The sequence below is a fragment of the Athene noctua genome, chromosome 5, assembly GCF_965140245.1.
Source record: "Athene noctua chromosome 5, bAthNoc1.hap1.1, whole genome shotgun sequence".
In the NCBI taxonomy this organism is placed as follows: domain Eukaryota; kingdom Metazoa; phylum Chordata; class Aves; order Strigiformes; family Strigidae; genus Athene; species Athene noctua.
The window spans coordinates 49,800,568-49,825,038 of record NC_134041.1 but is presented as its reverse complement, the minus strand read 5'-3'; the positions used below and the strand labels follow the sequence as shown (position 1 = coordinate 49,825,038).

The window sequence follows — 24,471 nt, the reverse complement described above, 5'->3', positions numbered from 1 at the left end:
TCCTGAGTAGGCCATGTATAATGTGTAAGCTACCCAGTGACTTCATTTGATATAAGCAATATAATATACATGTATGCTCAACTGGTGTCCCATATATCACAGTCTAATATATTTATCATCCACAAAAATGACAGAGATGCATGCTCCTGAAAACGCATGATGCAGTGCTCTTATTTATGAAGTGTCATGAAGTCAGTCATCAAGCTCTATGTGCTTCCATTTTACTAAGGACAAAGCTTTCTTTAAAAGCAGATATGCGTCTCCTGAAGTAAGAGCTAAAACAGTTAAAATTTTTAACTTAACCCTGTCCCTGATTTGGATAGCTGATGATTTGTAAGATTAATCTTTGAATATTAGAAGATAAATTCATAAGGGACCTCCTTTCTCTTTGAGATCATCTTTAAGAACATTAAGATTTAAAACCTGTGATCACAACCAAGTCTAGCTTTATAAAAATTAATTGCCAATAAATTTTAAAAACATTTAATTTGCCTGTAAATTAGTGTCAGTTACCTACATACTACAGAACGCTGAATACCCAAGACATACTCCTGAAAAATCTAAGACTGCATACAATATTCATAAAACTCAAAAGAACACATTCTTTAATAAGGACTATCTTTAAGACTTCCTGCTTCTGTCCAAAAGAGACATCAGTAAAGTTGTCTGAAATTTGTTTTTTGGGGGGATGACCATCTATTCTTCAGATTACTGCATCATTTAACAAAACACCTGTCTATTTTCCATTTAAAACAGAGGTGTATTTAGTCTGAATGTCAGAATTTCAACAAGTTTTACTGCAGGTAACAGCTACACAGCAATGAAGAAAAAAATATGGGCACTATACACAGGTAAGTCTTACTGAAAAATCCTAGTCAAATATTTCAGCATCTGCCCAAACAAATTTACTGCAACAGTTAGTCCGGAAAGTAGATGCTTTGAACTGCTATTTAAACAGAACCTACTGAATTGGACGTTTGATTGGAAGCTTGTGATGATGTGGAGTGATCAGTAGATGCATGAACCAGACTCCAATCAGCTGCTCTTTAGATTTTGGAAGCAGCAATCCCCTTGAGAAAAGCCTTAAATATCAGCTGTAACTTAACTCAGTGTAGTCTAATAAAATAGATAGTTTGTATATATAAAGTATAAGAAACCCTACTGCAATCTTAACCCCTTAGTGAGTGAAAGGAAAGAGTTTGCCTCTTTGGCATATGACCAACAGAAAAGTATATAGATGATTTATGAAAAGACTGTTCTGGAAAGAATATTATGCAACTTCAATATGTGACCTTTAGTTTTCCCTAAAGAGTCAGAAGACTTACCAAAAAAACCTGTCAGTAGGTGCAGATGCAATGTTTATGAACTTCAAAACTGTCTTTGCTGGAAGCAATAGATTTGGCCTGAGTATCTCTCCTCATGTAAAGAGCTCCTCATGTAAAATGAGCCATCAGTCAATGCAAAACTGAGAGGCATTAGGTACAATTTAATAGAAAAGTGATACATAGACTACAAACCATGATATGGTCTTCCAAAGTACACCTCCGTTAATTGCTACCAACAAATCAGCTAGGTCTTTTAGAAACCGATTTTTTTCTGTGGGAAATGCTGGGCCTTTTGATGAGACTGCTGATGGAGTTACGAGACATCCTGTCTTCTTCCAATAATCACATAGTCCAACACCAGAATGCAGTTTTATTCATTGTTCATTACTAGAATGTAATGCAGGTTGAATGCAGCAAAACAACCTTCCACATTGACTTCTGTGTTGAGTGTTGTAGAAAAGGTATTTTGCTCCTACCAAAAATTTCTGAACAGCCTCTGAACAGTTACGACTACAAAACTCTTCTAGCCATTTATTGATAATACTGTAAAATGGAGGTACATGGTTAATTGCAGTCAACTTCCTGATTATACAATACATTTCCCAGTAGACTCAGATATGAAAGTGACTGGTTGACAGATGCATCTCCAGGTTGAAATTGAAAATATCACACAAGATTGTCTTTACATTTTTTCTGGAAACTCTGGGGACTAGCACATTAGTGAGGGAGAATATAAAACCAAGTTGTTTGAATTCAAATTAGAAGTGCAGACATGAGAAACTGTAGACTTGTATTCACCTTCAGATACCAAATACTAAAATCTTCATTTTCATGTGAATGAGTAAGTCTGACAGTAAAATTTATCACATTAGCAACAGGCACTGGAAAAGCTACTCTAGGACTATCACAGCCCTTGAACTCTCACTTTTGAGGCAACAGAACTTTTCTTGCTTAAATAATATGCTTGAGCAATAAAGATGAACCTAGGTGCTTGAGAGCTACTTTATTTCCTGTATGAAACATTAGCCCCAAATGCATATTACTTCTTCAAAGACCAGAAAAGTGAATTCTTTATTTGTCTGTTGTACACATACAACATATTACAGTACACAGACATCGTATTATCCAATGTGGTTCAACTGTTGATACTAAAAATGTTATTCATCTGAACAAAAGAACTACAAAAAACCCCAGGACACTAGTGGGTAACCAAAAACCTGTTGAGAATGTACTCCACCCTATCAGAATTATCTTAAGGACTTTGAAGTCTTTGAAGGAAAAAAAAAAAATGTCTACACATAGACAAGTGTCCTGTAGACTAAAAGTCAACCACAATTTCTTGAGGACAAAAAAACCCCCCAAACATAAATGAGGGATAAATTTATTGACAGGACAGAGATAAATTTGGACAACAGCCTTCTTCTGTGCTATAGGCAGAAAGTAATTTAATTTGGTCCCTTTACATAAAATCTCACAAAAGACTACTCCACTTAGGAGAGTGTCTTACAGAGTGTTATCAAGCATGTGGATTTACTCTGCTTTATGACTTTGTATTAGAACCCAGAATGCCAGACTTAATTCTTGAATTTTACACCCCTCATCCTTTCCAAATTTGCACAGTCCTGGCTCTCAAAATAAGGCTTTCAGTAATAGCCTAAATTACATTAGGAGTATTTGGCTACAATTACTGTATTCTTCTCATAATAAATAGCCTTTATTTACTTATTTTCTTACTGTAGTCATAAGCAACTAGTAAGACTGATAGAAACACGTTTACTACCAAATTCTATGGAGACTATGGATGCTGAGACCCTTCTGAAGAGACCTGGTCATTCCTTAGATGCTGACTGAAGAAGGGTCAACAAATGCTTGCTAAAAAGTTGTGGTTTCTTCAGGAATAAAAAAAATCTATAGCAACTGAAAGAAATTAGCAGTTCTGAAAGAAAACAGCATTTGCTGAAAGCAACATGAAAGCTGGGAGAGAATAATCCTGCAATGCTACTTCAGAATCAGATTTTTTCTGCCAAGGCTTGATTGCTCAAAAATATTTTTATATTTTGCCTCATCAGATTCTTGTTTACCCCTAGAAAAAGAAATTGCAAATGGCATAGCTTTAGGGAGAGAGATTCTCTTACATGAAGCAAGCTCCTTCAATGTTCTGTGATAACTGGCACAGCATTCTCAAAGACAGACATTTTAAAATCATCATTATCAGTATACCACTGAGAATCTTCAAATATTTAGGACAAGACAGGAAATAGTGTGAAGAGCTTTACAAAGGGAAGCTTAAACAAACGTCATCAAAAACCTCAAAGAAATTCTATACAGAAACAACCGTAAATTACACAGCTACACAGTACTATGCACTGCATTTTGCTATCATGTATTTTGTGAATTGCATTGATTTGGGATTATGCTGCCCTGCTGTGGGAAGACACAGGGACTACAAATTACATACATGGCCTCAGATATCAATAGGTAAATGACTGATGTTGTGTACATGTGTGTTGGAACATACATAAACAAAGTTTAAAAAAGTCTTGCATCACTATTTGCCATACAACATATTTCTGGATAAGGAACGTCAGTTTTTGTTCTAGCAAATATCATGATCTCTGACTTCAGTTTTTAAGATACAAAGATTTGGTAGGCATTTTATGTCGGCCTTTGGTGGTATGGTGTTGGACCAGTTAAGCTAAAGCACTTAGTTTCAGTTCGACAGACTGCTGTATTTGGACAAACCAGATAACTTCTTGTGAATATAGCTGATGCAATCAGAACTAGGACACATACTTTCTCCTTGCAACCATTTATTCTTGCTCCTCTGCAGTGGCAATGGAATTAACCATGCAAATGGCCCTCATCCATGAAATGAATATCAGTCAGAATACTACCAACAACAGTGTTCCCATCTAACATTACCTTAGGGATCATCAGGAAGGCTCATACAGTCTATCCCACCAGTTGTTTTAAATTAAAGCATGATAATCACTTCATAATGTTACTTTGTGCCACTTTGCATACTCTATTTTCTTCTTCATGAGATCCTGTTCTCCCTTAATGTCCTCTGTGGAACAGTAGGGACAAGTGTGCTTATTTTTATCAAATAACAGAATAACTAACTGAAGAACAGGGAAAACACAAGAGGATCAAACTGCTTCACCACACATCTAAATCAATAGTAAATCCAAAGGATTCCTCCCATTACAAACCCATCCTATCTCCAAGTTCTGCCACACTTCATTTTCTCACTCTAAATCTTACCAAACTTCAGCCATCCTAAATGGAAAGGAACAGAGGAAAATTTTGTGTATTTTTGTAATTTTAAAATATATGTTGTGCAGTTTTTAGTGATTGCTAGAAAAATCATAGTTATCACAAAGAAAAATCAGTAAAGACCTTTTTTAAGATAGCAATCTGTTAAAAAAAAGAATGTTTTTGAAACAGTTGGCACCATCTGTTTAATTAAAAAAAGGGGAAAAAAATTACTGTAGTTAGCATAAGCATTGCTTAACTCAGCAGACCAGCAAATAAGTAAAAAACCCATCGATTTCTATTTCAATGAAATACGAATTATCTGGATTTTGCCAGAGAGAAACAGTCATGGTGTGTGTAACTACATTTGATAACACTCTTCAGCTCATATTTCATTATTTCTCAACATCTCATAGGTACTCAAAAAATACTTAGCCACAAACCACATTTAATTCCCAAAACTCTGTGGTTAAAGCCAAGTAAACACATTACGAACTGGGCATCTGCTTACCCAAGACCAACACATGGCATTTATAATTTTGCCAGTTCCGTTACTAACATATCCCAACAGATGCCAAAGAAAGTAATTCAAAGACTTTTCAGGCAATAGAAATGAATTGGCCTTATTCAGAAGCAAAGCATTAAAATCACCTCATGGATGACACCAACATGAAAACATGGTATTAAGCTTTACAATGCACAGGAGGGGTAAAAAGAAATGTTAAGGCAATAATACAGATGCTCAGAACTAGAAATAGGAACATCTCATACACATTGTCAGCTGTTATCAGCTTCTCTTGCCCAAGTGCATAATATACACTTTCAGCGACAAAACAGCTGGGTGCCATCAGTCCCTCTTCTCTCAGCAACCTAATCGTTGAACTGTGGCAACCAATGCATCCTCTAAGGGCCGTTTGATCTATCAGATGATTTTGATTTTGTTATTATAATAACCAAAACTCAACCACTGACCAAGCCAGATTGCTTTCCCAAACACATGCTCACAGTATATTCTGTGATGTCAGGCAAGAGTCAGTAAGGGTAACAAAACCCTAGAATGTCTGGGAAACAGGAAAACCTGGATAATGTAGATAGTATAGATGTGCCGGAGGAATATGGTACAAACACATCCATGTTGCTCTGGAATCCTGCAAGGTCCAAAATCATAATGTTGTCACTGCAGTGAAATAAACCTTGTGTAACTCACTCTGCTGGAGTGCAGTTCAGCATATTTCACACACAACCGTTTATGTCTGTCTGGTCCAGCACTAAATCTGAGGTAATGTGACTAAGCAGACTTGTGGTGTCACCGTCCTGCTCGGGATGCCAAATCCAGGAAAACCTTTGTTCAAACTCAACACTGCACAATGTTTCTGGACTCCAGCTAGTCCTGAAAACAGTTTAGCTTAGGTGCAGTGGCATGTAATCAACCATACCAACTAATAAATTAGCTAATAAGGCTTGCTAGAACTGGCTACACATCCATGGCCTGACTTGCTCACTAAACCAACCAGATAAAGCCCTCAAGGCGGTGGCAAGGGAGGTCACTAGACTGTAAGCAACATTTTATTTTAATCTTTCCAATTTCATGCTTGATCAGATTAGCCATGGCTAACAGTTCCTGCAGCCTTTTGTTCCTAGCCCTAAGAATATCAAAGTGCTCCTAATATAGTGCGCCTATTCATATATTGCACCAACATAGTAAGCATTCCACAAATTCACTAAATTATACCAGTAAGTAGATACTGGAAGTCTGTATTAATGCACTCAGGACTGTGAGGGATGACAGAAAACCAGGATGTAAAAAGGATCCAGTGTAAAACTTAGCTGACTGCATTGACCCATGGCATCAGCTACTGATGCTGTCTGCTCCAAACTTCTAACTGAATACTTATCAAAGCAAACAAAAAATTACTGAAGTTTGTTATAAGTCCAGAAACTGACCACTGGCCTGACCCTACAGACATGAAGAAGTAATGAAAAAGGCTATTCATCAAGAGGACACTGAAGTCTGTCTGGAGGTGATGGTGTATTTTCAGAAAGAGCAATTCCATTTCAATTGAACATTCAAGTAGGTGGGAGAAGCCTTGGAGGTCAGGCTTTATTAATGTGTGAACAAAGATCAGCCTCCCCATCATCACCACTGCATTCCAACAACCCAGTTTTCTTGTTTTCCTTTCAGATTGCTAGCACACAAAAACCAACTCATTCTCTCCTCTATAATTTAATTTGTTTGGGGTTTTTTTTGGACATATTTTCCATTTGAAAGAATCATATTTAAAATGTCAGAGAATGTGCAGGCTACCAATGAAGCATGGAAGAGATCTAGAAAAAGGAAGGGAGAAAACATTTGAATTCATGAGTATTTGACAGATGAGTAAGTCACGTCACTGAATTTTGCACCAAGCATAATTTCAATTATCTTCATTTCACTGTATATTTTTAACAAAGTGCCTGACACTGCAAGAGAGATTAAAATAAAAAAAAGTAAAAAAACCCTACAACTTATTTTTAGTTCTAAAGGAACTTCTAATGAAAAACAGCAATGAAGATATTTTATTGTGGTAGTTCTGTCAATGATTCCATAACAACTATGGGGAAAAAGTACTCTTTATAAATATAAAATAAACCAAAAAGCTGTGAAAAAATTATAGTACACATTCAAGCGTTACCCTTTGACTCCTGGTAATAACATTGTCTTCTATGCAGATGCAGCCTATATGGGAATCACAGTAAATCAATTACATTTGACCTACCGAGCTTAACATGACTGTAAGTGAATCTCAAATACAGGAATGCAGGACGTATGATGCTGCAGCCCTGATTGATAACTAAGAAGTCAGTTATAAATAAATCTGGAACAGTTGGGATTGACTGTTGTTTAGCACTTTCAGACAGACATTCGGGGCAACTGGCAGGGGCTTTGAAAGCTGTTTCCTATATTAGAATCATGACAAAAATAGAAGTGAGGCTGCATTCCCTTTTCTTCTGCTAAAATAGATCTTACTCAGAAACATTTTTACAAGTTTGGCGAGGCATAACTAGTCCACTGTCAGATACAGAACAAAATCATAATTGGAACTCCCATGTTGATCTACCATGAATAGTTACTTATTGAATAAATTAGAACAAAAAAAAAAAAAAGAAAAAGAAAAAAGTGGAGAGTACTGGGAGTACAAGGAAATGCTCGTTTTACACTACTTTTTTCTTTGGTTTTTTAAACTTTAAGTGAAAGCACAATCAGAATTCACTGGCCAGAAAGACCTAAAGACTAAGAATAAAATAAAAAGGGAAAATCATATATTTTACCACTTGTCCTTAGGAATATATGGGGGGTTTTAAGGTTTGGGGTGTTTTGTTGCTGGTTAGGAGGTTTGTTTGGTTCGGTTTTAAATTCAAGAACAGATGTTGCATAATAACTACTGACAGCAAGGCTGAGTTGTGAGAATGGAACAGGAAAGAGGGAGCATGTATGGAGTTTTGTTCTGTTTCTAAGTGCCCCAAATACTATTTAGAGGGCAAGCATTTGTCACAGAGTTATCTTGCCTCCAGCATTTAAGCTTCCAGAAAAATTAAGTTGGCTTTTATTTCTGTGGTTTTTACGCTCAAAATATATCTACCAAAATATTGTAGGATTACCTTGTTCACTGACTGAACACCTGATTGTTGGGCCAAAATAATCAATGGCCTTAATGAGCAATTAAGAGCTTTCAGGGTCAGTGAGAGCAGAAAATCTTAACATATAGATCAGAAATTTTGTCCATAACTTCATGCTACCGTTTCAGATCATGAACGAACTCCCAAACTATATGCAAGAGGCACATGTGACTGAGTATAGAAAGTATATAGTGTAATACAGTATCACAGGAAAAACTAGGATACAATAAGAGCAATCTGATTTAGCCAAGTAACTCCCTCAGATTTCCCATAAACTGTTCATTCTCAACCAAAACAGGTCTGCATAGTGTTTTGCTGACAGATTTGAAATTGGCCCACCTGCATGCACTCTAAACCACCCCGAACCAAATCAGCTCCAGCCTAGAAACTCAGTAAGCCCTCATGCAGACCTTGTGGTTCTGAGCAGGACCACAGCTTCTTGTGTCAGAACATGCACAAAGCAGACTCATGCCTCTCTACAGAATATTGTGTCCAAATCCACCAGTGACTTCCAGGTATTATTCCTAGAGTTTCTACAATATGTAAACTGCAACAGAAACAGCCCTAGGAAATTTCTGCAACTTGTCTTCTAAATTAAGGCAAGATTCAAGGACTCCAGGCTTGCTGAAGTACACACACAGGACCACATTTCAGTCACTGGATTGTGTTGTTTCTGTCATGACAACTGCTGAAAATATGCTTGTTGAAAGAGAAAATTCATTACAAAGAGCCAAATCTTTTATTTGTAATGGATTGCCACATTGCAGACATAGTTTCCTTTTACCAGAACAGCCTGCATAAATGTATTTTAAAGTAATTACCTTTAGGTGGAAAATATGACTTGCTTTCAGCTTTGTGAGGCCAGTCCACCACAAGAGGTCCAAACCTACGAAAGCTGGCAGTGATCTCATCTACAAAAAACAAATGAGGCACCTTAGAGAGAATCTGAAGTCTGACAGTGGCAAGGTAAGAAATTCTTAGTTTAAAAAAAAAAACCAAAACAAATGACTATTTTCTACACCTATTAGGAATAGTGAAAACTGCAACAATGTACATAGAAAATGACTCAATATTCTTTCACCCATACATGACTGCTTAAAAAAATAATTTTATATTCTACTAATGCAAGTTTGCAGCAGGATTAAATGCCAACATGATCTATCAGAAGTGAATATGCTTCAGCTGCGATCTATTTCTAATTATAGCCACAAAGCAGGGTCAGATGCAGCCACATGGGACTGACGGAGGAGCTACATGTCATCATGGCCACTCCTTGTAGCATGCCCTAGAAAGCAGGCTGTATCAGGTCATGTGACTGTGGGGATTTCACCTTCCTCAGTCCCCTCTGGAAATCTGCCTTGAATTACCAAGTTATTTCTTTGCTTTTTAAGCACCAATTTAGAAACACTGTGGAACATGCATCTCAAATTATCCTATAGGATGATTTTGTTTTATATCCAAATACCTCAGAAAAAAGTATTTTGAGGGTTTTTTTCTTAAAAAAAATAATCTTTTTTCTCAATGCATTTATTTATGTACTTTAAAGAAAGGTTTAGTTTAAAATTGTGTCTAATATGATGCTAGATAGATCAGAGCAACAATCCATCAGGAGAAAAGTTTGAAGACAAAGGCAGTGGTTTTTCAATTTTTTGATTGCTGTTTGAAGACATGTCTGGTTTATCTGACCCCATGGAGCAGCACATCAGATTTTTCAAGTGACTAGAGCCACAAAACACATACTATGTAACTCAGATGCTGAAGGAAAAAGTTGTTACTGGAGTAGACCTCCCATGGAAGACAGTAACAGCTCCCAAGTGGTCATGTTACTTCCTTGCAGGATAGTCTGGGCATATATTTTGATTCTGAGTCATCCAGCAACATTCATTAGTTGTACCTGTTGGCCTGCTGCTTCTCACAGCTGGGGATTCAGATAACCCAGTAGTCCCTGTATCAACAGTCCTGAAACTCATGATGTGACATGGGAACTACATTTGGGCTGTTCATAAACCATAGACTGGCAACTCATCTTTATTAAAATTGCATGTGGTTTAGGCTTCAGTTTAGTAGAACAGAATTGGAGATCCCTCTTCTTTCATTATAAGGCATCCTCAAATTCATTATTTATGCCAACTGAAACTAGATAGTGGTGGATTCCAGCTATACTATGAAAAATACACCAAAAACTGTCACGATTTTGGTTTGGGAGTCAGGGTATCTGGGGGCACACACAAGTAGAGCAGATATTGAGAAAAAACCTGACCATCTCTACTAAGCTTGTTATTATTTTGTAACCATATTAATTGCCCTGCATTTGTCAACTGAACACTGCATATATGCTGGATATAAGAGCTGATTAATTAAAGACCAATTTATTTTGGTAAGACTGTATTAACAGAGATCTTAAAGTCAACCACATCTTTTAAAAAGTACAGGTAAAGACTATGGTGTAGTGACAATACCCACTAAGCTCCCTTTTTCAGAGGGAACACATGCTGCTATTGCAGGTTAGAAGACCTGCTATGAAGGCATTTCTGTCTCCATCTCTTCTACAGTATAAAAGAATGTCAAGTAAATTCTCAGGTGTTGCAGGGGGTGATAGTGTTTGTTTGTTTTAAATAATGCCGCAAGCACTACAAGTGACAATACCTGGGAAAATACATTTGTTATTATGAAAATACGACCTTTTAAAAGTAATTATATGGAAGCCAATTCCCACATCTCACCAATATAGTTTATTTACAGTACCTTCATCAATGTCAGGAGGAAGACCTCCAACAAACACCTTTCTAGAATAGCGTTCCACTCTTTCACCATTCTGACAACGTGTTGGAGAGCTGAGACCCGATGATAAAGACTGATCACCATGACTGTCGTCTAGGAAGCCATCTTCAAAAGGAAAGAGTGAAGACCGACCTGTAACAGATTTTGTAGTATCTATAGTTAAAGCTATTTCCTGGATAATTTAATATTTCAGTAAAAATTGTTATATTCTCCTTTTACTGTTTTGCTTTAACAGAATTTGCATTAAAGGGCCCAGCTAAGTGGTCCAGTTATCCAAATGATGTTCATTAGTATTGCTTCTATCTTTCCAAGACTATATTATCCTTAGAAGACAATAAACCTAATTTAGCTTTAAAAGCAAACCCTTACAAAGGGCTAGCAATGAAACCCAGCAAGTTATCTGATCAAATTGAGCATTATAGCTATAGAAAGAACGTTTATAAGATTTACATTTCAAACCCATTCTTAGAGATTTAAACCTTCCATAACAGATCTTGAAGGAATGATCTTAAAGAGCAGATCCCTCAAGCCTTTGCACTGCAGAGCAGGACAGTCTCCTTCAGAGTGCTTTATAGGGTCCTAACCACAAAGGCTGCATCACTTTCTCCTTGAGTGAATGAAGACCCAGTCTGAGTAGGGGGGCAAACAGCAAAATAAACATAGAAAAGCTTTGTATTGTGGATATTAAACATGGAGGTGAAGCAAAAAGTTTAGCTAACAAGAAAAAAAAAATCTTTAAAATCTTATTAAATAAACCACAAAAAACTTGCAGTTGAAGAAAAAAAAAGTGGTTAGCTAGGACAGCCTGTCAAGCTGTTGTTAAAGCACACTTTCAGTAATGACAAAAAGCAACATAAATGCCTGCTACTCTGTTAATGAGAACTTATTTGTGATCATTTGATGCAATTAACTTGTTGCTATTAATACCAAAGTATACACACATTATTTTAAGAACAGATTTATTAACCCAAAAGATAAAGAAATATTCAAAATCTGTATGTAAGCAACACTGTAGAACACACCAACTTTAGAATTTGCTAATTCCCTATGCCCAAGTTGAAAAATAAATTCTGCAGTGTAGAGAGATGTATAAATGGGAACCCCATGTCAATTATGAAGAGGCTAATTGTCTGCTCATATCTTAGAGGATTTCTCCCAGGGATGGAATTACAATTAATTGATACAAACAGTATATAGGGGGGTTAATTACAAATATAAATAGTAGGGCACACAATTAAATTCCAAGGTAATGGATCTGACATGAAACTGACTTTCAGCAAGACCTAAGGAAGAATTAACACAATACTGTATTAACAGCCCAGGGAAGTACAGGAAATAAAAAACAGAAGCAAGGAGAAAAATCAAGACATGCAGAGGGGCTCCAGTCAGAAAAATGTACATCTATCAGTAACAGAGTAGTAAAGGACAGATTACAAAAAGAAGCAGTGCTCCTATATCTGGAAAACAAGGTAACAAAAAGCAGGAAAGATGTTTTGATTAACACAGAACACTAGCCTGACGACTTTTTTTTTTGTTGGTTTTTTTTTGGTTTTTTTTTTGGTTTTTTTTTTTTTTTTTTTTACGAACACCAGGCACTAGACAAATCTTGATTAGAAAGAATATATTGAATGCACAACATTGACAGAGATCACAGATACAAAAATCCACTGAAGCAAAAATCCTACTGTGCTTTTAAACACCGATATAAAAAAATGGGGTAGATGCTACAATCAGAGAAGGATTTAGTGACACTACTCTTCAAAGTCCAGTATAACTAGTTGTCAGAAATGGTGGATTTAGCGCATAAAACAGGAAAGACTATTGATGAATATTCCGTTAACAGACAAACAGGTCATGCACATATAAACATACGCATTTCAGCATAAAAGAGAACACATGCATGAGAGAAATAATAGTTAGGAAGGCTAAAATTGTGTAAAAATATTAAATAAAAAAACCCATTGAAAAGTATGAAATTTGAAACTATCTGTGAGAGACTGACATTGCTAAGCAGCTAAATAATACTTTAATTCCCACCCCCCACCTACCTTCTTGTAAGATACAAAACAAACAACAAACATTAGCCATTAGTGGAAACTGACATATCAAATTAATAGATACTAGAACATGGCGTTCAACTAAAATACAGGTCTAAAGAGGAGGCTGAATAAGTGCCAAGTTCTGAAGGAAATATTAAAAATGCACAGCAGCTTAAAAAGCAAGATATCGCCTCACAAGCCAGATGCTTGACAGTCTGCAAGCATTGTACTCATCTTCAGTAAATACAAAAGATGATCTAAAACTTTGTAGTTAAGTCAAGTATAGAGTTAAATGTATGAAGCATACATTTAAAATAATATTAAGCATACAGACAAGGGAGCAGAGAATGCTTGTTCACCGTCTCTTCCAATAAGGGGAAACTAAAATGCACTGAACACAATTTCAAGGCTGAAAGCAAGTCAAACTGCAAAACCCCCTGCCACAGGCTTTTAGAATGCTGAGAAGTCTATGTAGATTCAGAAAAGGCAATGAGTAAGAACAGGTGAAAAACCCATTCTGAAGCAATAAATATTGAGACATCACCTCAAGAAACTCCCAGAGGCAAATCTCTGGGAGAGTATTATGGGAAAGCATCACTAAATGCCCTATTTTTATACTATTGCGCCCCTCCCCTGACATGTCTGAGTTGTCAGAGTAGCAGAATAGATTTGGGGCTGATTTCCCATAGCTGTGCTTACATCTGTACCTGAAAAACTGGTTGTAAAAGTTAAAACTAAGGCACCTAGAAGAACATGACTCGACAGCTCTGAGCATGATGCTTCCAAAGAAATGCTCGCCTCTTTACTCAAAGAAAACAAAGGATCAAACAGAGAACTGATAGGTTGTGGCAAGCACCAAGAAATTCCTCACAAAATCTCTTGTCACTGAAGATGCTTGGTCACAATGACAGAATCAAACACTAATTAAAATATCCAAGTAAAATAAACACGAAATGAGTCCCTGCACAGATTCACCTCTGCTTACCCTGTGTATTACCACAATACAAATGGTAAAAACAATAATAAAGGGGGATATATGAGAATATTTGACAAACACCACATCATTTTTAAACAGACTATTGTAGAATTTCATGTTTCTTAAGGTTAAGAAAGCTCAAAACAATTATAAAATACAAGGTAACGAAAAAACATGAATATCACAGACTTTACTATGGTATGAATAAGGCAAGTCACAAAATCTGACATTAATGACAAGACACATACACACATACACACACACACAAATCTAGTTTTTACTATAGAAAAGTCTGAATTTCACATAGGAAACAATTGTTATGGAGTGAAATATGCTTTTTGGTAGAGTAAAAAAAATTTCAAAAGCCCAGCACATTCAGGACTTGTTTGCCCCGTTTTGTCATCACTATAGTTTTTATAAAACAGCCTATACTGTATTCATCACAATTACTGCCACATTACTATATTTCACTTCTACAAGTAAACATGAGTTGCAAGAAGTTAATAGTGACCAGCTCCCACCTTCTTCTCTACTCTGGTATCATTTGATCAACCTGGAAACACTTCCACAGTCTTAAAATGAAATTAAAACAGTGTTCACATGCACAGAGTATACAATATATACTCCACATACTTTACAATTTGTTTCAGTACCATGAGAGCACTGAAAAAGTATAAATCTTAGGATGCTTTCAACATCTGTTAACAATAGTCCATTCTCTGGACACAGGGAAAAATAGGAAAATAAGTTTGTGGAGAAAACTCAAATATTTTCTTTTTGTTTTAGCTATTTCTTTTTGGTTTACCTATAAACACTGAAACCAGTCAGCTTTGAATGAAATCAGCTCAAATCCTCTATTATAAACTGTGTTAGGACAGCCTTTATGGCCTACTACCTTGATTCATACAGATGTGCAAACTACAAGTTACTTATATGCTATCGGCTTGGTTGTGTGGCTAGGTTTGTCTCCAAGCTTCTTCACAAATGTGATGCAAATTCTACATTATGAAAGGAAGCGATGTCACATGCACAGCTGTCAAAGAGCATACATGAAAAAGAAGATAAAATGAAGTTTAGTGCCAAAGTACCCCAAGAAGATGGCTCTGCCCAAGTCTAATTACTGAAAGCTGCAATCTTCACTGTTATTTTCTCAATGAAAAACAGTCTGCATAAGCTACAGCATGGTACATAAATGTAAGCTACATTAGTAGCTTTTCTGGTAGTCAATGAACTTGCTTTTGTCCATGTTCAGTAATCTCTCAGAATAAATTTATATGCAGCACTGTCATTTGCAAAATGTTTTCAGTCTGTTTTTATTTTTTACGGGTTGCCTATGATGAAACAAAGCTAAAATATGCGCAAATGTTGTCTCTTTTGTTGCTATTATTAATATCCACTGTTGAGGATAGTTATTAGTATTGGCATTAACAAAGTTCCACCTAAAGTAATCCAGCATAATACTCAAGTGTGAAAGGTGTTTAATCTAAGAAAAAAGTATTTTTGAAATGTTTAATGTACGAGCTAAACATTGCATTTCTACTAAAAAAAACCCCAAACCTGGAACCAATCTTTCTTCTGAAACACTACACATTTAAAGTCATAAATGTGTCATGAAAGAGTCTTTACATTCAGTTTTCCTCCAAACCACTAGTAATAGCAACACACTTAAAGTTATCAGCATTACTTTACGCTGCTATTAAAAAGTTTTGCAAATGAAGAATATGAAATTGATTTATACAAAGGAATTGATCAACCAAATAATGTTGAAATTGGTAAAATCATCTTATAAGAGAACTAAATATTTATTTCCCCCACTATTCAGCAAAAAAAACATTTAGTAAATACTTTTACCTCTTCTCCGCCCATAGCTCCTGGCTGCATGTAAACACAGAAGAAAATTGTCGGTACAGCTGTCATTAGATTTAGCTTCAAAAACAAAAGAAAATGTAGCTTCTACCTTTTCTCTTTTGCCCCACCCACCATAAAGAAGAAAAAGACATTCAAAAAGTGCAAGATGAAATTCAAACAACCCAAGAAAAGAGAAAAAGTTTGAAGATTACACAGCGGGGGGGGGGGGGGGGGGGGGGGGGGGGAAGAACAAGAAGGAGGGGAAAAAAAAAAGGGAACGTACCTGCTGTGCAAGTTTTCTACATAGCAAAGGTATTAAAAAAAAATATCAGGCACACCAGACTTACAGTACTATAAAATAATAATTTAGGATTATGGATTATGGTTTTAAGAGTCAATAAACATTATCAACAGTAATCCTAATTAAAAGAATTCATTTTGCATTTTATTAGTTAGTTGTGGAGAACATATTTTCTGATTATGTTTCAATTTAAATAATTAACCATCTGTAAATACTAAAATCCTACCAAAACAATATGAACTCAATAGCCAGTATGTTCAGACAAATAAAAACAGATTGAAAAACCTCTTTATAACTACCAGCATCAATAATACAGCATTTCAATGAGACATGTATCAATGGCAAAATCCACAATGTTGTACAAGTGCAGAAGCATAATTTGAAATATAACAAGAAATGCAAAACCCAGCATTTTTTGACCTGAAATTTTAGAATATCAGAAAATAATCTGGAAAAACAGTGTCTTCTACACAGGGACTTCAATCTGTTCACAAAAGATATCAGTGGTCTTACAAGGTAATCAAATGTGGAAGGCTAGGATCAGGTAGAGATTTTCAACAGAAAGTGATCTTAGGCAATAGGTAATAGAGCCCTGTTTTGTTTCTTTCTCTCTTCATTGCAATACTATGTTCCTCCTCCCTCCCATCCCCATCTCTTATTTCCAAAACTAACACACATGCCCAGGTTTTAGGTGCAATTCCTTTAACTCTCCCTACAGCCCTTGGCCCACCTCATTTAGTTCCCATGCCCTCCTTCTACATCCCAAGTGTCCTCTACCACAAACCCCATTTTTTAATTTCCATATTTGAACACACTTCCAGGGGTGTCCCACCATACCTCTCCACTTCCCTAGCTACTTTTCTTTGGCCCGCAATTATGTGACAGGTCACTTGTGGCTAGTTGAGTATTACTAATCTGATGACTGGTCCCCTAGTTGTCACCTCTCAGTGGCCCCAGGGGCTACCCAGAACAAGGCTGAACCTCCTTCAGCACAGGCACTAGTAACCTCTCTTCTATCCAAGTTGCTTCTTCCTCAACCCTTTCTCAGAAACATGGTCTCAGACACCATACACCTGTGTCTTTTTCTCCTGCCATCAGTAAGGCCACAGAAGAGCAACTACATGAGTTTTTCATTAGGGAGATTTAAAAATTTCAAGGACTATGATAAAGAACTGCTTCACAATTTATGTTTAACATAAAAGACGGTAGAAGCTGTTTGTGCGAACAACTATTCAGCCACAGTGAGGTAGTTGGTAAACCCTGAAACAGACTCTGCTCCTTGCACAGCAAGCAACAGGAGGAATTAATACTGGAGTTGGCTTTGCACCAAGAATAAAATTAATCCTCCTCCTTTCTAGTTACAGCTAAAGCTGTATTTCATTACTTATTATGATGACAAAGAATTACTGTCAGGCATCATGCAGCAAGTCCTCATCTTGACTGCCCATACATACACCAAAAAGTAAGCACGTATCAAGCTATAGCTACCGACATACTTTGAGAGGAATTTCAAGTAGAATTGGTAGAATACTAAAAATTAAATAACTTTAGTATGAGATGAAAAATACTTCCATGTTTCTTTTTAAGAAAAGCAAGCTTTACATGCTTAATATAAACATTAAGGCTCTGAACAAGAGTACATGATGGCAGAAATCTACCACTGACTTCTGTAAATTTTAAAATAATCTATTGCCATTCATGTATTATAACACTTCCATGTTATACTGCACTATGTAATATTACTTTTATCTATCTATGCACTCACACACATAATCTTTATGCTAATAAAGAAGTTCTACTGAATGTATATTTACAATTGCCTGTAAATTTTAGGGGGAAAACAGTGCAATCCACTTAAACAGGAAGACAACCTTGTCAGCTTTTGCTGATTTAAAAACATTGCATCACAGTTAAATACTCAAAGAAGGTGAAGTTTCACCATTGTTGCTTATATTTTATACATACACACACATAATTTGAAAATTAACTCATTTTTATCTGGTGTCTACATTAAAATCTTATTTTTTCCAACAGGCTGACAGTTACTCGTCACAGCAACTTAAAAATGTCAACACATGCTTTATTATGTTGTTTACACAGGATGCAAAATAAGAATGTGTCACATGAGACAAGTTAAAAAATAGCCATCTTGTTCATAAGTCAAAGTTAAGAGCACGACAGACTTAATAGAAGGAATGGTTCATCGGGTAAATTTCGTAATGCCTCCAATTTGAGTGAGTATTTTAAAAAATAAACAATTTAGAAATTATTCTTGAATTAAGACATTTGGAACCCAAAAAGAAATTTATTTCACTACTACAAAGAAATCATCAGTGTTATATATCTGAAGTTACTTTCTTTCTTAGGTAATTCCAACGAAAGACAGAAGAGACTAGGAGCTCCTAAAATTGTACCCACCACCGAAGATGCCACTCCCATGTACTGGTTTTGGTGCCAAATACAAACGTCATTTTGCACAAAAAACCATCTCCTTATATGTTGCAAAAATTCAACACAAAAGCAATTCTTTCCTAGGTACCTCATAGAACATTACAGTATTGACTAAAACATAGCTGCTTTAAGAAATGATGAGCACATTTTCCCATGTAAAATGTGAAATTGTTGCAAGCAGACACTGATCAGTTGTGCAACTCCCAGAACCATCACCACTGTGTTAGTGTTTCTCCATCCCTTTGCAACTTTAACTGACAGGTAGAAAGTTACATAATCACTGTGTTCCAAATTGCATGTACTCAGATACAAAGGAACAATACATTCTTTTTTAACTCCTGATAACTCTCCTCGAACTATTACCTCACCCCAGAAGTTGAGTGTATTTTTACAAATGTGAAACTGTATGTTGAAGAACAAAACTCTAAGCTTTTACCAAACAAGCAAAACAAACTCTTCAAACTCCAAATATTGCAATGCAATTAAGGAAATTTAGTGCTAATGCTACTGGAATTCCCCAAAGCCTGCAGCTAAGGGTACCCATTACTGCAATAAATTAAAACACACTCAACTGAAATGCTCAAATTTTAACTGCACCTTGAAGAAAGCTATATGAAACTGATGAAAAGGAACTTTAAAGGCTTGCATTTTGCAAACATCTATCTGACAGTCAAGGGAGAAGAGGGCTACTGGTGTCATAAGAACACACAATATTTTATGAAGAGCCACAAAACTCTTGAGATAACATGGTTTATGAGAGGTGCATAGCTTCATGACACACGGAAGCACATATCCACACAAGACAGCCCTCAAGGATTCAGAAGGAAGCAGTGACCTAACAACCCTTGCCTGGAAAGGCAGAGGACTAGAACATCCACAGTCTGGCAATGTTGGCAAGAGAAAAAAAAGTTCTGTGGACAAGGGAAGTTACTCTACTGTTTAAAGTTACTTTGCTCAGATAATATACATCCTGAAAACCAAGACCACAGTCAAGCAACAGAACATTGCTTATTGTATATCAACAAGTAAACCACCTTCACTCTTGAGCTCACTACTTAGGCTGGGAATAAGTTTAGTTTTGCCCCATTGTTTGTGTTGGAAGGTTCTAACACAAAAAGGGACATTGTGTAATTTGTGTGATAAAAGCAAACCATGTAAATAAATACCAGAATTGCACAAACGATTTCTCAGAATTATTAGTAGTAAGGCAGGTGCTCTGCAATTTATTTGAAAAAGATGAAACCAAGTGACAACCTACAGAAAAGAAAGGACTTTGACTAAAAAATATTCTTATAAACTTAGTGTGTGTTAAAACGTAGACATGAACAATATAGGTCAGCTAGAACACCTATGAGGGCTCATATGCAATGCCTTGTTGAGGAAGACCAGTGAACCATCCAGACATGTATTCAGTTGTCAATAGTGACATTAGAAAGAGCATGTTAGACCGGCCACTGTTAGTGATATGTTTCTCCTCTCTTACCTTAGCATTCATTATCGCCTAACATCCAATTCATCCAATGACTTTCTCACCTACTTCTAATACCTGCTTAAAGAGCTTTTGCTAACAATTTGTCTAATGCTTTTTTGAACCTGCTGATACTATTTGCTTCCACAAATTCCTGTGGCAGTAAGTTCCAAAAGTAAACTACAAAAGCACTTTTGTGAATTTTAAATGGGTCTACCACAAGTTTCAACAGTTGCCCCGTTAGTTCTAGCTCTGTGGAACATGGTGAACAGCAGGTTTGCATTCCCCTGGGATTTTTCTAAGGCTCCATCACATTCACCTTCAGCCTTCTCCTCCCTAAACTAAAGCATTTCAGCTTCTTTAATCTCTTGGTAACTCAGTACAGCCACAGTAGAGACAGACTATAAGAACGAACATTTATAAGATCCAGAGAAAGTTGTGTTCTAGTAGTTCACGATTTTGATAATACAAAATAAGGAAAAAGCATAGCTAAGTGGAAAACAAACAAAAAGATTTGAAGCTTCCAAAAGGGATAGAGAAAATTGAAACAGAGCAGTGAAACTGATGTTCATTATCAGCCTCATTAGCTTTACCCAAGGCTTAAAAAGCTTAAAAACCACAAAATTATGTGCTGTCATTGGTTTAGTTTATTCATGAAAGGCCATGAGAACACTCTTCCACAAAAAAAAAAAAAAAGCACATGCTTTAGGGCTCCTAGTTTACTATTCTGGTCTCAAATCACACCTGTAACTGGGCTGGCTATACTCATATAAGGCTTGTAATACACTTCAGTTATAAGACAATACAAAATAAAAATCAACGGCATCTGGGAAAAATAGGCATCAGTGATGACTCCATAAAAGCTCAATCCAGAAATGTGTATCATCTGACATGATTAAATTAAATGCTGACACAATACATTAGTACAAGTGAGATTAATAATAATGTATAGTTCAATATCCCTGTGAACCAAGCCTTTGAAGTTAAGAAACACTTGCGAAAACAAAACCCAACTTACTTCATCTCCTGGAGACAACAGATCTTAGTCATGTGAAACAATGAGTATCCACTCTAACAGCTTAATCTCTAGTTAAGGGTTCAATTTTTATGGGGAGGGAGAAGTTCCCCTGGGAAGACAGCTAGCTACACAAGGGAGAAAGTTGGCAAAACAATTAACAAGCATGACAGAAATGCAATCACCTTCTTAAAACATATTTTTTTAGGAATCCAATCAATCACATGCTGATATTTATTCAACATATTACTATCACTACTATCAAGAAAATGCTCTGTATAGAAACTTGAGCATTGTTCACCTACATCAAGCAGCTCAAAAGCTTTCAGCAGCTTCATTATGGCTTAATTAATAACTCACAAGAGAAAATTTCTGGAGAACCTTTTCAAATGCATCAAACCTTATTAAAAATGGGATAATTAAAGTCTATAGACAAGCTGATGTACTTCTAGTATGTTCATATAGGAGATAATATGGCCAAATTAATCAATTGACTTGTCTTTTAAATCAGATTCTAACAGCAACATAAAACTGACAAGCTGTGAAATATCCTCTTCAAAGATTTCAGCAGAGGTATGGACAGGATTAATTTGTGCTAGAGCCTGAAGACTGCACGATGCTCCTTACTGGGAGAACTCTAACAAACTAAAGAAACTGAAAACACATTTATTATAATGTTATTGAATTACACTGGACCATGAAAATAGTCCTTACTGTTTAGGCACACCTCTTAAAAATTTTTCTTATTTTAGAGGAACTGAAATCTTTGAGCCATGAGATCTTATGTGCCAAGTAAGACAGTGACTTACACTTTACTGACATCTGAGCTCAGTAAGACTTCTTTTCTGATTTTTTTTTTTTTCATTCCTTTATTGCAATATTGGAATGGATCTGCACATTGTATATGGATCAAATAGCATTTCAGGGGAATAATACATCTGTGAATCCATAGCACATTAACTCAAAAGAACTAGATGTGCACTCTTTCCATATCATAGCTAAAAAATTGAATCTGATCAGGTGATTTCAAATATAGAAGGAAGCGACACCATTTATTTGTACTATTATATTTTATGGAAGACTTAATAGAAAGTATTTTGAGATTTTTAAAAACATTTTTCATTGTTGGTACTTATCTTGTTCATGCAATAAAGTGTCCACAATATCAAAGATATACATTTCTAAGAAAATTGACTTAAAATAGCATTATATCTATGAAAGAAAAGTCAACATATCCAGATTTGAAATTTTGGAACTAGAAGAGCTAAAGGAAAGTTTATTTGAGAAGACTGGGAACCTCCTTGATTTATAAGGGACCAAAATCTTACTTGTGACTTGAAAAACTTATTTGTAATCTTGAAGCAGGCAGCAATTCAGAACAATACTTGCTTTAGGACACTATGAGTTGTCCAATAATTTTCTACAGTCAGAAAGAAAAATATGTCAAGTTTTTTCTTTTGAATATTGGAGATCTCAAGCTCTTAGAGATCTGGAAGTTTATAAATAAATTGCAATGTCAGTGAAAAATGAATTTACAAACTGAGAGAAGGTGATAGAATCAAGTATAATTATGCAATGTATCTTTGCTATAACAATATCTCTGTAGCACACACCTTGAACTCACTGAAGAACTTGCTTTGCTGAAGTAACAGAAAGCAAATGAACAGAATAATTTAGGAACTCTCTTTTTATGTCATTAGAATACATAGATTGAGATCAAGTATTTGTGTGCACATAAGAAATGCAGATGCAAGAAGTGCATGCAACAAAGAATTTCTATCAACTGATTTGAAGATTTCCTTTGGGTCATAATAAAATTCTGAGATGAGATGCATGAATATTGCATCTTTGTAACATACTAGACTTTTAAACTTTGGGCTACATATTCAAAGTTCCTTTGGGAAACATTCTTGACTTTGTTCATTTCAGTCATTTCATTTGCTATAATGTACATAAATAAAGTTTATTTACATCTTTACAATTTTAAAAGTATCTACCATATCACTGGAAAATCACTGAGTAAGAGCTAGGTAAGGAATATTTTTTAATTTAAAGAGTGGATTTTCATACAGTTGTAGGTATATGAAAGGCAGTAGCTAAAGCAGAAGCAGTTTGAGTAAATTAATCTGTAGTAATCAATGTAAAAAAAATTATATGCACATAAACGTATTGAGAATAAATTAAATATTTTTACTAACTAAAATAGGATTCAGGGTTGACAAAAGCAGTTCACAGACAAAGATGAGGCCAATGTTTGAACCAGCATGAATTTACTGCATAAAAAATACTATTTCTTGAATAACAATTTATGTGTTTTATCTAGATAAGCAGAAAGCTAATACACATGACATGATAAAACTCAGTAAGTCATGTGCATAAACGTATGGGGAAAAATAAGAATTACATTTGGGAGAATCTTGGTTGACTATATTAATTTTTGGGTTCCTTGCCATAGTATGTTTGTACTGAGCTTTATGTGCACAGAAATCTATTTGCTTCCAATTAAAGTTTTCTATATATTAATCTGTCATTTGCAGAACACTCACCCCACTTTTTCAGGGATAGCATTTGTAATTATTTTTACTTCAGCATGTTTCAGCATTTGAGATTTGAGGGGTTACTTTTCATAAGAAGCAATGCAACAGAACAACTTGTTTAAAAAAAATAATGCTCGCTCTTCCCCTTTTTCTATGGCTAGAAAAGCTGTTTACAAAGAACAAGACTTCTGTCCTCCAGTCTTTTTTAAAGAGGTCTTTGAACGAAAACATAATCCAAATAATTTGAATTAGTATGAATTATTGCTTAGCTGAGAATCACCTTTTGAACCACTCAATTTCCACTGATAGATGGGCTGGATGTGCAGATAGGTGCTGTGATAATTTGTGATATTAGCCTCAACAGTCCTTTCTGGCTCACTTTTTCTCCAGTGCTAGCAATGCAAGCATTACAACAATCTCCCTGATAACATACACTGACATACATATAAAATTGAATCCCATCATCAGAAAAATACCACTGCATACAGCATGCGTGTAGATTAAGGCCCACACACTGGACCTCAAACACTTGATCAAACATGTGAACTCCATTTGATACTCAGAACTATTGTTTAAACAGCTTAGGTCTTCCTTCCTTAGGCATATTGAGCAGCCAAGCATCTGTGCAGGAGGGAAGGCTTATTTATTTTAGTTTAGTTTAGTTTAAAAAAATAGATGAATAATAAAACATTTCTAAAAGCCATGCTGATAGGAACTTCCTTCAAATTGCTTCCAATTTACCAAACTTCATTCTAGACTGCTGCCTCATCTCTTCTACATCACATATATTGCTTGTGGAATAGCCTGGCAAATCTTGC

The 24,471-nt window shown here is 35.8% G+C and overlaps 1 protein-coding gene across 9 annotated transcripts in view; it reads right to left on the bottom strand.

Moving 5' to 3' along the window:
• Nucleotides 1–24,471, bottom strand: part of CPEB3 (cytoplasmic polyadenylation element binding protein 3) — a 96,870-nt gene that overhangs the window by 21,487 nt on the left and 50,912 nt on the right. For 7 of the 9 annotated variants that reach the window (XM_074907484.1, XM_074907481.1, XM_074907488.1 and 4 more), the window contains exons 5-7: nucleotides 15,885–15,908; nucleotides 10,983–11,150; nucleotides 9,059–9,148 (exon numbers count right to left, since the gene is read on the bottom strand). In XM_074907484.1, coding sequence (XP_074763585.1) covers nucleotides 9,059–9,148; nucleotides 10,983–11,150; nucleotides 15,885–15,908 — 282 coding nt within the window. The remainder of the gene's footprint in view (nucleotides 1–9,058; nucleotides 9,149–10,982; nucleotides 11,151–15,884; nucleotides 15,909–24,471) is intronic. The other 2 variants (XM_074907482.1, XM_074907489.1) reach the window with 1 other exon arrangement.